General features: G+C 34.0%; 1 protein-coding gene across 3 annotated transcripts in view; it reads right to left on the reverse strand.

The window, feature by feature from the left end:
- TLK1 (tousled like kinase 1) overlaps nt 1–16,817 on the reverse strand; it is a 62,374-nt gene that overhangs the window by 24,597 nt on the left and 20,960 nt on the right. For all 3 annotated transcript variants that reach the window (XM_018072513.2, XM_018072514.1, XM_008931022.2), the window contains 8 exons: nt 14,507–14,578; nt 8,931–9,006; nt 6,354–6,400; nt 5,905–5,991; nt 4,711–4,800; nt 3,787–3,879; nt 2,456–2,566; nt 598–734 (listed from right to left, as the gene is read on the reverse strand). In XM_018072513.2, coding sequence (XP_017928002.1) covers nt 598–734; nt 2,456–2,566; nt 3,787–3,879; nt 4,711–4,800; nt 5,905–5,991; nt 6,354–6,400; nt 8,931–9,006; nt 14,507–14,578 — 713 coding nt within the window. The remainder of the gene's footprint in view (nt 1–597; nt 735–2,455; nt 2,567–3,786; nt 3,880–4,710; nt 4,801–5,904; nt 5,992–6,353; nt 6,401–8,930; nt 9,007–14,506; nt 14,579–16,817) is intronic.

Genomic DNA, 16,817 nt, shown 5'->3' on the forward strand with positions numbered 1-16,817 from the left:
TACCACCATCTCCAACTGCCGCCCAGAGCCCTTTCCCTTGGTTCTATCTCTGCTGAAATACCTGCTGCAGCACCTCTTTTCCAGGTGGTTGCTCTCCCCCATCCACTTGCACTAAACCCTATCTGAGGCTGCCAGATTTGTCACTCCTCCTTCGTGGCACTGAGGAGCAGCAGGATGCCTCAAAAAACTGCTACTGTGATGATGCAGCACATGTAAGTGACCAATGAGAACTTCCCAGACCTCATCCGCCCCGATGACCACCAGTGATACATGGTTAGCTTCCTGAAAAATCACTCATTAGCTTTATAGCTCTTTCTATGAGGTGAGATGAATAATTACATGCTACTTATTTACTACATTCACGTTTTTCTAAGGATAGTTAAAACTAAGTGAAACCAAACTGTCTTTCAAAGACACTCAGCCTTAGTATTCCCTCAGCTGACTAATGGAGTTCTGTACTGTATTCTCAGTCTTCAAAAGGCAAAGCAAAACACAACATATGAAAAGCTGCTCCAATCCTAGAACATTAGTAATAACAAAATCCACTAGAGGGAACTAACAATTAGTGAGAATTTTAAGAACATAGCATTGACTAACTTCACAAGATTTTGAAATGCAAAGCCATCTGTCCACTGTTCAGTAAATGAAGCACCATGACGAACTGTTGTAAAATGCCCCAGGCGTAATCTGTCTTGCATGCTCTTCTCTCTGCTTGCCAGCTTCTCCTGTGTGCTCTAAGAAAACAACAACAACAACAAATTCATATTTAGTAACACTAAAGTGTTCATAAAGTCAATAAAACACTCAGGTTTTTTTTCCTCCAACAGCCTTCTAAAGCAGGGATAAAAAGAGAGTAAATGAAAATATCTTGTAGTATTTTACTCCATTTACTTCAATTTCTACAGAACTCGAACTCTGCAGTTGTCAGAATCAGAACTAAGGACGATTTATGCACCAAAAAAAAATAAATCTGAGTTTGGCTCAGTTTTCCTATAAAGTTCACTGCTCTCCATAATTAACAGTTTATTTGTAAATACAGCAAAACTGATAGAGCATCACCATTATAGAGGCATATAATTAAGATTCTGTCTGTACAGGTCTATTATAAAAAATGAGCCAACTTAGATATCAGAAGGAGTGCACCTACTAAGCCTAGAAACTTCCTTGACAGAGCATCTATGTTACTACTTGTGCCAAAGTGACTTGGGTCAGGGACTTCTATGTGGGAATGCACTGTAGGTAGGCTTAACTGCAATCAGATATTCACTTGCAGTAAGAAAAGCAGATGCCCTTCTCAGAATCAGTCACTGATACCACAAGAATCCTTGGGATGTGACAAACAATTGAATCTGCCTAGTCTCCTTCAGCAGAGGAAGAAAAAGCACTGTGAAAACTTGATGAAAGGAAACTCCTTTAATTGTTACAAATGTTTGCTTTATAAGAAATTTCTACGGCCCAAAATCACACACACACACAAAAAAAGTCAGAAGTTGACAGAAAGAAGGATCTTTGTGCAAACAGACTCCTAGAATGAGGAAGTGGCCTGCATGGCCTTTCACAACAAATGGCTCTTGTGATATTCTCAGTCTGAAGGTACCCACCTACTATCATGCTGAACAGATCTGATACATCTTTTCCTTGCATTCCCCTCACGATGGAACTTAAAAGAACTGCAGTAATTTACTTGTGACATGCTAGTGAGGAAACTCTCCCTAATCTTCCAACAGCTCAGTTTGTGTCCTTGTATCTGACTGCAGCATCCAGCAGCCAGCATTAGAGACCTGGCTGTTTATCTTAAAACTTTTTTGTATCCTAATTTGTAATAAGCTGATTTTCTATTCACTTCTTCTTAATGTTTCTCTTTTTTTTTAATAAGATTATTTTAAAGAAGAGGGAGAGAAACAAGGTATCCTTGTCTTCTAAGAAACTGCTGCTAGTTGAAATATAATTGGCATTAAATTTTAAATAAGTATTTCTTTCATAGTAGTATGAAGGTGAACAGTCACTTTCATTTCCTTGTTTCCATTAATTCTGAGCTAACATGGCATTTTACATCATAAATTATCTCAGCCACTTAAGTGTCTCACAAAGAGATTTTAATAGTCTCCTCTCCACAACAGATTAAGTTTAGAAATTCTTTAATCCACTGTGATCTTACAGTTTGTCCATGAAACTACATCACATACTAAATTCTTATCTTTTATGCTTTTCTATAGCTGAATTACTTATGATGGGAAAATCCTTAAATTAAAAAGGGCACATGATCTGAAAAAGGCTCAGTATTTTACTTTTCCTATTCAGGTTTATAAACACAGTGCCAGATAGAGATCCATGGATAGTTTCATTCTCAAGAGACTAATGTGAAAAAGCTGAAGGGAAAATGAAGGAATCATAATGGAGTTCTAGAGCAATCTCCCAGTTTTTATCAAAAAGATTTTAAAAGCAGCGAGCTTACCTTTTCAATTAGAAGCTTCTTGCTCATTGAAATACATTTGTTCAACCTTTCTTTATATTTTTCAAGTAGCTTTTGTTGTTCATCTATTTGTCTTCTAAGATCACAGTTAGCCTAACAGATACATACAAAATACGAAAAGATATACTGAAACACTATTTTTTAATCAGCTTTCACAGAAAATAAAGGTATTTACCTTCACATGACTAAAGTAAGGAACATGCATAAACATCTATCTACAAAAATTTCATTTCACAGATCTATCCCAATCTGTAGAAGGATGCTTTGCTTCCTTTTTTATTTCCTGTACACTGTCCTGCATTCTGTATTACAAAGCATTCAGCATACAAATAATACATAAAAGCTCTGAACCTATCTCTTTTCCAGCTCTTCAGTGATAAACTGTAAGTTTAATTTTAGCTCCAGATTCTTTATATCTGATTGCTGAAGTCATGTGAAATCCTAACATTTTTAATTTAAAAGGAAACAAAAACTTCACAATGATAAAAGTTTCAATCATCTGAGTGGGAAGTTTAACAAATTCCCTATGTTCCAATTATATTTAACTTATTACCTTAAAATCCCACAGCAGTATTATTATTTTGATTAAAAGAAAATTTTAAGAAGTGTTTAGGGTTGTCTATCCCATACTGTTGAACATGTGTTCAAACAGTCTACATGTACCATTTCATAATATATGATTGCATGGGTTAATATTTGTATGCATTCTATGTATGTATGTACACATATAAACACTAAGTACAGCCTGTAAATGCAGGTTTGTTTTGTATTTCATATTTCTATGGAAATATGAAACCTCTCCAACACTTCTTTCAAGAGCACAAGCATTAAGATTTTTTTCCCCAAAAAGCTTAGAGCACAGTATAGCATAGTTTTCTTATAAAAAGTAGTTATTTATTGCCTGTAATAATTTGCATCACAATCATTTCCATTCTGAAACTGCCAACAGTTGTTCCATTGGTAACTGCTATTCTCAATTAGAACAACCAAAAAACACCTGTTAGGTGAAATTATAGTATGAACTCAAGGAATTAATCAACTGCTTGCTAACTGCATCAGCTTTCTTTGTACCTTCAGGAAGTCTATAAACATATTTACTCATTAACAAGTCATAGCAGAGCAGAAAAAACACCTTATACATTTCATTATACGGACTTCTCAGATTTAAGAAAAAATTTTACAGAAATAAAAAACTTGTTATACCTTTTAATTTAGGTAACCCTAAAGTAATTAAAAAAAATTTAAAATATTTGCCTCACATTCACTATCTGTTGTTCTGCACAAATAACCTTTACCCCATGTCTAACACTTACCCTGAGTAAGTCATCTATACGACCTTCTTTCTTTTCCAAGTCTTGATTTTTATTACTTTCTAGTGCAGCTAATTTCAGCATTGTGAGATCAGTCTAAAAAGAACATTTTCAAATATTTATCCTTTCCTTTAACAACTACAGCATTATTTTTCTCGTGTTTGTTAGGCAGAGAAATAAACATTCAACAAGACCAGCACATCTTATTTTTATGCATTTTGGAAGTGTCATGGAAGGTTCTTATTCAAAACCGCTTTCCCTCTTCGTGAGGGCAACTGTGAACAGTTGGGACAAACCACTAACAGTATCAAAAGATTTAATTAATTGAGAAGTTATTGTTCATTAAAAAAGCATCTAAAACAGGGCAAGAGCATAAACATCAACTAATTACTTTAAATTCTCTATATTGGGTCAACAGGTAAAGTAACCTTGTTCTGACTAACATGTGAAAGATAGAACAGATCACAACAGAAATGGCAGAGAGGATAAAACAGCTGCTTTCAGTTTTTGAAAGTCATGTCAGAACTCTGTCTTGATCATTTTGATTACCACCTCATTTTTCTTCTTCAATGTCAGATTTTAAATGCAATATGACAATGGCAGCTGTCAATTCAAATAGCGCCTGAAAGAGCAGCCTCTACTTCTAAGATCACACAACAGCTAAAATCTACCAAATGACACGGTCATTTAAGTACATATGAAGTGCAATGCTGGAAGCCAAGTAAGCACAGAATACAAAACAAATCAGAGAGATTTAAATTATGAGTTGCTGAACTTATTAGGAAAATGCTTCGGCAATTGTAAAAAGCAAAGCTTTTGAAAGCTTTTAAGAGTTTAGAAGTTAAAAGACAATGAAATAAACATAACTACCTTTTTTTTGTTTCTGTGGTCTGATGTGATATAAGATAGCTCTACTCAAAAAGTTACCTGAGTAATTTTAATAGATAACTGCTTTGGTTGTGTGATAGGGTGGTCCCCGAAAGCTAATGAAGTAGGAGAAGGACTATTCTGTCGAACCTGAAAGGCACAAAAACGAAATATTTTAGATACAACTGTAATATTTAATTATGAACATAGCCTTGTTACAACTCGTGGCAGAAAAAATCCGGAAGAACAGAGAAACAAGGTATCTGTATTACACAAGCTACTACTTGCAGCACTGCATTGAGAGCTATTGCTATGCTGATATGTATCACTTGCAGTTCAGAAAGGATGCAATATATTCACTGAGAAAATTAGGACTGTCACTTTTAGGAAACAGACTGAAAGATTTAAGACAATACAAGACTGACATAAGGTGATGTCAGTCTTACACAGACTTATTTTTCTGATTCTGAGCTTTCACAACTCATGAATAATGTGAGTTATTTTCAGAGTGGTTATTTCCCGTGGGAGAACCAGAAAGGGGAAGCTAGTGTAGATCAGAACACAAATCCTGTTAATGAACATAGTTTGTGTGAATGAGATTTTTTTCAAGCCAAATTCCACAATCTGTATTACACTCCATACTGTTGGCAAGAACAAGAGGATGCCTGAAGTTGAAAGTACATGGAATAAAAGCTGAGGTTTACCATCAGAGAAAACAAATCTTTTCTGCAACTGGCAAAATTTGTTTGGCCATTTAGAATAACACGTGGGTACGCTGAGCACTGAAATTGTGCTTATGAGAAGGGAAAAAAATGAGTTAGCATGACCAACAAAGAGAATTTTAAAGGTAAATTAAGTATTCAATTATTTTTTAAAAATTATGATTTATCAAAAACTGAGATTTTAAAGTCCCAAGTTAGGGGTTCAATTTCCTCACAAGTAAGAAAAAACCTCCTCTTTTTTGTGTGAGACTTATGAATAGATGTCATTATAATATTTAACATTTATTCAACATTTTACATAATTACTTTGTATTTTAAAAAGATGTTTAATAAAAACAAAGTCTCAGTGTTAACAGAAAAATTTAGTTTTAATACTTAGTTTGATCCTTTTTTCTTTTTAATGTTTAAAGAATGAATGTTTTCCAAGGACTTCTTCCTTTGAAAACTCTTCCCTTGAATATAGACTATTTTCAATTATCCTGTTTTTAGACTATAAAATTATGTCCAGAAGTTACGAAGTTCACAAACTTACAGAAGAAGGAGCGGAATGTGAATTCTGAGGAGATCGGATTGCAGGAGGTACACCTCGCACTGGACTAGAGCCGTTTCCACCTTGGTACTGTAGAGTAGATATGGCCCTCCAATTAGTCAATCTTATCAAAATACATTATACATCTACTGAATGATACAGTTCATCTGTACACAGAATCTGTAAATCAGATTGTATTACTTTTATTAGTGTAGCCTTTAGCCATTTAAAGAAAAGCGTGAAATAAACTGGTTTTCATATTTTAGTTCAGGCTGCACCGAGATGACTGTGTCTCTACTTCAAGGTTTAATATTCAAGAAGTTTATATAAAGAAAAAAAGTGTAATCTCTCAAGAGACCTGTTCATTACAAACAAAATTCTGTAGCATCCAGAACAAGCTAAAAATAAATTTTAAAACCAAAGTAAATTTTACAAATACACAAAATCCTTACCTCGAAATAATCACTAATCTTGTGACCACGTCCCCCAATATTCTTTCCTGCAACAAATACATTAGAATGGATTAAATAAACTACTTATAGAGGTGCCTTACATTTTTACATATAAAGTAATTATAGCAAAATCTTACCACTTGTTAATTGGTTTTCTCTGATGTGGTAACATGTGAGGTCCCTATGTAGGTAACTAAAGGATTGGCCACAACAAAGGGATTTGCATATTCCATTCATTGAGAAATCAGATATTAAGTCACACTTCAATTCCTAAACCACCTTAGTGTAGACTTCGCAGTAACTCTAGACCTCCTCCAGATAACAGGAAACTCATCTCTTATCCTACAGATCAAACCTTTAGCTCTAACTCCCTCCCCTTTTCAAGCACTATCTCAAAGTCCACCCACTTCCAGAATATTGAATTAACCAAGTTTACTAGCATTATATACCCTACTCGAGTTATCATTCCCAAATGTTCTGCCCAAAGATTTCCCTAAGGGCCAATAACAGTGTGGGCATCGATGATGACAAGTATTTCCAGTCCTCTTAACCTGATTAAGAATTGGGTAACTCACAGGGTTGACTAGGGAAATAAACACCAGAGAATGAGATCAGAATTTCCTTTATCTCAAACATTTTGAGGCTGCAGGAGCAGTAATTTGAATTATCTCTCTTCAACTTGAGGACCTGACTCATATGTGGCATTCCTACACCTTACCTGATGCACAAATGCTTTCTTTTATTTGGCCCTAGGATGACCAATAAATCTCAAGACTGTATTTGTCTCTAGCACAAGCGACGCTACCTATTAGGAGACACCTTGGAAACGGACTATTGTTCAAAGCTTTTTACTTTATAGAAAGCAATTTTTGCGATAAATTAGGAGACCATTGCCTATAGATCCAAAAATGTAATTCTGGACCCTTTAGCAAAGATTTTCAAGCTTTTCTACTGTTCCAGCCCTGATGAATTCTAGTCCAATGTGACTCTATATTGGCACTGCTGTATAACGCTGTGTCACTAAGAAATAACACGAAGAAACAGAAACATTTGTCAGTCCTGTCTGTGTAAAGACTTTTAACAGAAAAAATTAGATAAAATAATTCAAAGACCTAAACAGCACACAGCTAACTTCTCCAGTAGTTACCCAGTTGGTGTATATACTGCTGCTACTTCCCTCCAGCCAGTTCTTTACCTACCCTATAATTCTGCTAGTGATTCCTGTCTTCATGCTTAATTCTCATGCATTGCTTTATCAAATTAAAATTTGCTTTCATGCAGATAAATGAGACAGACTGCACTCCTTTTCAGTATAGAAAAATCTATTTGATGTAATGTAACAGAACTCTGTACTGAAGAAATACATCAAATTATTTTGGCACAGCCAATTATGAATAGATTTACACTGATTTTATTCCACATTCCAATTACCTCCATCTTCTAAACAATACTTTTCTTCAACATTTATGGATTATTTTACATATTACGAAGTCAATATCCTGGCTATGCAATATACAAGAGATTGATCTCTTGTTTCTTTTTTTCAACACAATAGCAGTATTGCTGTGCCTGAACCGTACTGTACCACTCCAGCAGGCTGCAGTTTCTTAGGCCAGTTCCTTGAGAACATTGCAGTGCAGACTATTTAAGTTTCACTGCTGCTGACAGTAAAATAGTAATTATAAGACATTAAAATCATGTTTTCTAAGTTAAAAAGTTCCTGAAACTTCCACATCTTTAATTTCAATCCTTATTAGTAACAGGAAGGATAGGCTATTAGAACAATGGAAAAAGGAAATTTCATTCAGGTTCTTTGAACAAAGCAGGTGTCTACAAAGTAACACAAAGAAATCAATTTTAGTCAAACTACATAATTCTTCTGATAATAGCATGTTGCATGATGAAGACTTCCAGATATGGAGCCCATTGATATATATCTGAAGTGACCTTTTCTAGCTCAGTTAGAATAAAACAAAAAAGCTAATACTGATGTTATCAGAACTATTTCCTCTCCCCTTTGATGAATTTTTGTCTTGAGGTTCAATTTCCATCATTCCTCCCCCAAAGTCACACTAAAGAGAGGAACAACAAAAAATAAACTTTGTAAATATTAAATCAGAAATCAATCTCATCCCTCTTTCCCCATCTCTCTAGACAACCACAGTGTTCCATAGAAAAGGAAGAATAAAACTCAATTTTTGTATATACCTGTAAAACAAGCAATCAGATATTGTAATCTGTAGCCCCTTTTTCCCCTTACCTACTGAAAAGAAATACAAACCACAAAGGTATTTTGCATGAGAAGAGCTGCTATAATTCTCAAAAAGAACACAGTTGTATCACAGCTGCAAGTTATAGATGCAGTAGCTCATGATTCTTTTGGGTTATTACCAGGTCAATTCATGTTTTACTTGCCCACCCCTTTCAGTGACAAACAGGAGGGGGAAGAGAATATGTAATTTATCATCCAAAACCTAACACCTGTCTCACACAAGCAAAAACACAGAATTTTTAAGGCTAACAGTCGAAACTTTGTTACATGCAATAATTATCTAAGTAATTTACAATTTAGTTTACCTTGGCTGCTTTCACTCTGAGTGTCTGCTTTTCTTTTTCTTCCTCTGGAAGGTTCTGACTGTTTCTTCTCTGGAGTCTACAAACAACAAAAAGAAAATGATGCAACAGCATTTCTATTTATTTATATTACTGCTATATTATTGCAAAATAAATTTAAATCCTCATTCATAAAACATGATTTCACAATTAAACAGACATGCAATTTCAGATAGTAGTTAAAGTAGATAATATGATCTTTGGTCAATCAGGAAAGTACAAGCTAGAAGAGATATTTAAGGAAGTGCAAAATAATTCTTAAATTATTTCCCAAAAGGCAATTCCCCATATTAACTTTTAAGCAATTATACCTTTTCATTCATTCCAGGGTTTATGAACACCTAATTTTGTTTCATTTATGGCTACATTTTATCAAGATCTCCATATTTTAGCGTGGGTGTTTTAAAGCTTAATACTTAAGCGAATAATCTGGTTTTTAAAGTTCTAGTGCTTCAATAGGAAGCCAATAATGTTGCACATTTTCAGAAGTGCAGAAAACATCTCCAAACTAATAAAAACTGTATAGATTTCTAGAATCTGCTTAGGATTAAAAAGAAAGAAAAAGAGGAAAAAATAGAGAGCAATTGCTCAAAATTTTAATATCTATGCACTTGTAAAGTGTCATCCTCCCCTCCCCATTATATTTTTATCTCAAGTAGGTGTAAGAAAACCATCAATGATAAGTGAAAAAATACAAATCTGTTAATAATTCTAAAATAAATTTTTATATACAGTTGCCTAGAAATTACAATCAGCATGTACAACATAGATAACAAGAAAGGGCTGTGATCAGAAATATCTCTAAATTATATTTGCTCTTCTTTGATCTGAGGATTCAAACCAGCTAGTCTCCCCAGTTTAAGTTAAATGATAAAAGCTGCTTTGGTTCAAGAAGAACATACTGCAGCTCTGTGTGTGTGTGTGTGTATTCAGTCTTCATGGTGCCTCATATGTAACTGGAGAAAGCACAGGAGCCATTACGTGAACTATTTTAACATCAGTAAATCAAAGGTCCCTAATATTTTAGACTAAACTTGAAATTAGTGATCAGATACTTCATTTTTTCATTATATGATCATTTTATCATTTTATTGTATGTCACTTTGTGCTCCAAATATGCTTTCTCAACACAGCAAATTATATCACAATTCAAATTTCAACCATCACTAAAAGCAATTCAAGGATGTTTCATTTCCAAAATCTTCAGGCGGATATCTTCTTATATAAATTTACTACAAATATTCTAAAGTATTTATTTTGGCAAGAACCACTTTAAGCTACCTGTGATCCATAGAAAATTGTGAGTCTATAAAAGAACCAGCAGAACAAGAAAGGTCTTTCTTACTTATGCCATGTATTTAAGTTACAAGAGTTACATGGATAGTTTCATAAAAACATCTTTGGAAGTTTTACAATTATAACTGCATTGTATTATAATTGTATTATCAGGCTACAAATTAAGTTCAAATTAAATACATTTGCATCTTTTCCAGTGCTATCATACATTAGCAAACTATACAACACAGACTCCTGGAAATGAAGTTATTTCAAGACTGTACAATTCTAAAAGCAGAATGTATAGATTAGAAATACTACTTTAATAATTTATAATTACTGCCAGGTAAATAGGTAATATTAAGCTATTTTTCCATAAACAAAATTGAAACTACCTGACCAAGAATTTTAATGTTATTCTTATTTTCCAACTTTTCATTTTGCAGTTACATTCTAATGTAGTCAGTTTTACCTATCATAGCAAGCAAAAAAAAAATTGTTTAAAAGCTAATTAATGACAAAACATTTAAGATTTCCCCCACCAAAATTAGCTTCCAACTGCTGTGACTTGTATCTAAAAACCAGACATTTAAAGAGGTTTATAGTTTTAAAACTCAAATAATTCATAAATGTCTATTTCCTTAAGCTCTTCTGATTTCTTTCAGTGTTTAATTTAACCTTCCAAACTAGAAAGTATTAGCACACTAATGAGGTTATTAATGAGGTTACCCAACAAGGTCATGTTCACCTTTCCTAAGCACCAAATTCACATGGTAATGTACAGCATACATCAATCACTAGAAAATATTCTCCAAAATCCTTCCTAATGAGTGGAATCATATGAATTACAAGAAATTGAAGACTAATGAAGCCAGAGAGTATTCTCCTAATAAATGAAGCTGCTTTCTGTCACTTCAGAAGTGTTTATATAGAACCAAGATTTAGATTAAAATCCTACTATTTCATAAGCAAGACAAAACAGTTTTGAGGTTATCCAATGCTAGATTGTAAAGTTCTGTTAAAGTCACACACAGATTGGCACATCAGCAGAGCTTCACACATAGTGGTCTTGATTCTAGTTTTCCCCTCAATTCACTGTGCTTCCCTGAGTCTTCTTTTTACATTTATAATTTTAAATCTTGGGTTTTCACATCCTGTTTTATAAAGTAAACATTTCTAAGTACCAATTATGAACTAGTTAATCTCCTTTTAATAAACACTCAGATAAGTATTTTTATTTATTTTATATATAGTTAAATATTCTTTATCATTATTGTAGAACTGTTAACAACATAATTCAGGAAGTTATTTTTGTAGAAGAAAAAAATAATGTGCAATAAAATAAAACTTTTTTTTTGTATCTCAACACTTAAATCTTTAGTATGCTTAATAGCTATGATGTTTTAGTTGTTAAGATTTTTTTCATATGCATAATGAATGAGTCCCTAGTTTTCCACTATCATTTTTTTCTAAATCCTACCCTCCCCTAAAGCTTTACAACTACAGCAAACAAATACAGGAGTGCTGTTTTCCCCTGTGACATATTTTAAATTCTCATTAGATCAAAACTTCAGTTACTTCTGAAATTACATTTAAAATGAGGGTTCAGTACTACTGGAATCTGTAGCAACTGAACAGCGACAAGCAAGCTGAGCAAAACATTTAAATAACTAATCAAACTGGACAAATCAAGCCACAGACAAAGCTGTCCTCCCCTAAATAATTCATTATCTACAGAGAACAGAAAATACTAGTTATAAATAAAAGAATGTATTTGCCATCAAAACAAGGAGGAGCAATCTATTTTTATGAGGAATGGTAGGGAAGTCCAAAATATTGGAAGACTATCATAGGCACTTGTTCACAACCTGAGACAGCCAATTTAGGATTCATATCTTAACTACAAGTAGCTAATAAACACTCAAGACCCATGCACCACAGCAACAAAGCATTTAATAAAATAACATATACCTTTAAAAAGAAACTGGAGTACTGGTCTGGATATCAAGATCAAACATTCAGCTAATGTTTATTGCTCAAAATGCTGTACTGAATCCAGAATAAAGCCTGGTTTCAAGTTATTTTGCAGATCAAAGTTTAGCCTTATTAAAACTATTATTCAAGTAATTTGCCCATCTTCATACATCCATCAGACAGAAAAAAAAGAGACTATAGTTCTAACAGTTGCATTTTCTGCAATACTTTATGGAAAAAGGAAAAAAGGAAAAAAATCACACCAGAGAAACAAAAAGTGGCGTGTGTGGGAAGCCTTCCTTGTTTTAAAAACTAAGTATGAAAGACTCACTTTCTTTTCACATGCCACTTCATGATGAAAGCACATAATAATGACATGAATGTGCCATCACAATTTGATCAGAAACTGACATTCTTGCTAGAAATTAATTTCAATGATTCTGAGATTTGCATTTCTATTTTTTTTTCTCCCCAAACCTATTGTAATACAACAGTGCTCTCTCAACATCAAATGATGGCACTGCTTCCCGAATGAGCAGGTCTTTGTATTTTCACACTACCATCACTGTTATTGTGAAAGCTTCAAGGTCACATCATTAAAACAAACAAAAAACAAAACAAAAAAAATCCCACAATGAAGAACTACAGTATACTTTTTATAGTATCACAGCATATAAGTAGCCAGATGCAATTTTAAGAACAAAACTGTAAAAACTTACAAACATATTTGCTATTAGAATTAAAAAAAGTCAAGAAATCATATTTCACTACTCAATGTCATTAAGACTCATCTTGCACTGTGCAATGGAGCACTGGACTTCTATGCAGGATATTTTAGAAAAGAAGTCTATTTCTATTTTAGAACACAAGTTTTAGAATATTTAAAAAACCAAATTATCCCTACCTAGAAGCACAAACCTCTCTTGAGGTTAAAACACTGTGCAGAGACTTTCAAATTTACATGCCTCAGAAAAACCTTGCCTTTGCATCTCATGTATACAACTGTAAAATAACATTTTCCTACACCAAAAAGTTATTACACATATAGTCAGTGTTCTAAGATCCCTGAAATACTCAAGGACAAGTTTTTCTATCAAGGAGTTGCAATAATGCATCATAGCCTTCAGGCTACTGCAGCACATTTCCATTCCCACAACTACACCAGGACTGCATCACTGCCCAAAGTATTTCTGTGAAGAGCCATGAATAAAAACAACAGGCAGACAGAATCTTCTGGTTAAGTAAATAGTCTATGCAGCTGAATGCATAATCCAGCTGGGAAAGGTGAGGGGGAAAAAAAACACAGCAGACACTTTTTCAATGAGGAAAACAAATCACACATACTGAACTTTTATAAATAAGGTATCAGTTTTGGGAACCAACTAAATTCACTTGCTGGGCAGCCCAGTATCAAAGCAAACATCAGACAGTGTTTCATAGCAACTGAGCAAATGAACAATTAAGCCCCAAAGTAAAGCTTTGATATGTGAAAACAACATCAACAGCACATTCCAAACAACTCTCCCTCCAGCATGACACACACTCCAACACAGGTCTGGCCTAGGCTAGAAATACACTCTTGGTTAGAGTGGGTATAATCTTGTCCATGCAATGTGTGATGAACCCCCACAAAACTCTCAGAGGGAAAAACAGGTGAATCCCAAGAGCTGCACTACTGCAACAATATTGATGTTCATCACTGAGGAAGATCTTCTACACAAGGGAAGTCTGGGCTCTGCACATTAAAACCTAATAAAAGTATGAATTCATTTTTTGCATTACAGAATGGTCTCAGGTAAGAAAATACAGTGACAACTGCAGCTTTTAAAAATGTAGGTGATGGCTACTGTCTGTTCTTGAAATAAATCCATATTTTAAAAGAAAACATAACAAACTAGTTTTCAGAGTATTTTCTAAGATTCAGCCAAAGACTAGTCAAAGTTTATCTGTGCTGATGAAACACTTATTACTTAGGAAATGAAAGACAGCAAACTGTTTAAGCATTTTCAGCTCCAAGAGATGCATGTACACTCACAGCATGAGGACAGATAATAAAGAAGCAGAAGCAGCTTGTTTCATGACCAAAAATCCAAAGAAATTGTCTTTTTCCAGTCATTTCCTCCTCCAAGAGATGGTGTCTTTTAGTAGTTTTTGCTTTTTTCCTATCTAGCCGAGTAGTCTGTATTTTATTTTAAAAGCTTCTATACAAAATAAGGCAAAGTAGAATACAAAAATATGATTTGTTAGCATTAAAATTCTGAGGTAATAATGAATCTGCACCATATACTTACCTCTGATTCTTTATCACTTAAAGATCCCAAACTTCCAAAGCTGTGATTTGAACTCTCGTTATTTGTTGAGGCCTACCAAGACAAATAAAATAGTCATCATTATATACAGATTAATAGAACAGCTAATCCACCATTCTCACAACAAGTAACAGTCATTTCATTCTTGCATAGAGAAATTGGTTAACTACAGAGCACTTGTGACTTGCAAGGGGGATAAGAAGTTTGACAGGTGGATATTTTGAGAGGGCACAGTAAATTCTGAATTTTGATTGCTTTTATGCCAAATAAAACCCCAGAACATTCAAAACCATTTCAGTTTTATTTGAGAATAGCAAAATATCCAATGAAAAACCACATGAAATGATTGCACAGAATGGGTTGAAAAAGCCAATATTGCTGAAAGTGCTGGAGACTACTAAAATTTTTCAGTTTTCAAAAAAAAGAGCGTTTAATTTTCTCTAAGACAGATAATTGGCTATTGCAGAGATTTTTTTTTTTAGTTCATTCAGTGACAGAAAATTAAAATGTATTGACTGTACCACTCTACATTCTCAAAACAAATTATTTTCCCCAAAGTAATAAATTCACAGTAGTGAGGGAAGGAAAAAAAAAAGTCCCCAATAGTGAAATAATCCCAAATTACAATGTTTGTTTAGAAATTTACTAAGGCTGATTTATTCAGAGATCTTCTGAACACAGCATGGCAACAAGGGCATTTTAATGAAAGAGTCATCATCAGCTGAGCATCTTTTTATTAAAAGAAAACGTCCTTTCTTACAATGCTGGATTGTTCTCCTCCATATAGTAAGGCAGAACAAATACTTTGAAGTGAAACAACTAGTTGCAAGGCAAACTGTTTGCTTCAAAGCATTAAATTCCAGCACTGCATCAGTTTGCAGGAGAGCACTCATCTGTGACACTCATCTGAATAACTAGATCATCTCTGAATCAAAATTTCTACAGAAATGTTAACTAAACCCACAAAACTTCCATGTCTGGTTCTCTCTACAGGGAGGCCTCTAGTACAGAAATGCCTGTATGTAGTTCTTCCTTGCAGTGTCTCAGTACCTGGCCACTGGAGTCAGCTAAGACAACAATCTAACCTATATTCATATTTCCAGCCTTGCTTACTGAAAAAGCTTGAAGGTGATGGGCTTTTTCCCCCCAACAACTCCAACCTCTTCAGCAAAACACAGGTAAGGCTAGGCTTTCAAAACAGTAGTCTTCATAAATAACAGTCCATCTCAATTTAATTACTAGAAGAATATAATGACCTAGAATATTACAAAAAATAACAAGTAAGTGCAGCTGCAAGCTCTGTATTGTCTTGCTAGGTTAGGAAAAAAAGAATTTGGTACATGTGGATTTGGGTTTGTATACAAAGAAGTTTTCTCATTTTGGCCTTCAAAGTGAAAGCAGACCAACAGATATTGTATTTATACATCACATTTCCCCAGTTACCTCTGCACATCAGTTCAAAAAGGTTTTATCCGTTTTTTTAATAAAAATCAGATAAGCCTCTCTGAACATCCCCCCCCAAGACTAAAGACTGTATTTAAAAGAAAAAGCATTTTTCAAACACGGTCCAGATCAGCTATTACACTTCATTTTATCTGCATGGATACACTGTATGGTCACAAAAGAAATAAAAACAAAACTGATATAATTGTCATTTTACTGATGGTGTAATAAATCACACGACTAGGAGGTAAGAACAACAGTGTCTTAGATGAGCATCTGCATCTATCAGAAAATACTGGTAGCAGTATCTTCATCACCTTATCTAGATATCCATTTGGAAACCAACTGAATGAGATACAGATCTTGGAATGCATCAGGGACAAGAAATTTATGGTTTATATGGCAGAGTGAAAAAGGATATTAGTTATTTTAATTTTTTTTCCTGGCTAATTCACTGATAATGTGAAACTGGAATGTCATTTGGCCAACAGCGAAATCAGCTGAACGAAGGACAACAAAAAAGAGACTTGAACAGATTTATGGAAATATAAGCAGTGACTCACAGGGATCAACGTTTAAAGAAGAGGAACACCAAGAAACTTGATAATACCTTTTAAAGAAAATGTATTACACACAGAGTAGTAGACAGATCATGAGGAGGGTAAACTGGCAACAAGGCCAGGGACCAAAACAGCTGTATCAAAAACTAAGAGTTAAATGAAGCTAAAAAAAGGTACAGATCTAGCAACGAAAAGGATAAATAGTAATTTGAATGATGAGTGACTACCTGAGCTATTATAATGAGCTAATTAATTTAAGGAGTAAGCAGTACTAGAGAACCGAAGCAATA

Source organism: Manacus vitellinus, unplaced genomic scaffold (assembly GCF_001715985.3).
Source record: "Manacus vitellinus isolate BGI_N305 unplaced genomic scaffold, ASM171598v3 scaffold_22_pilon, whole genome shotgun sequence".
In the NCBI taxonomy this organism is placed as follows: Eukaryota; Metazoa; Chordata; class Aves; order Passeriformes; family Pipridae; genus Manacus; species Manacus vitellinus.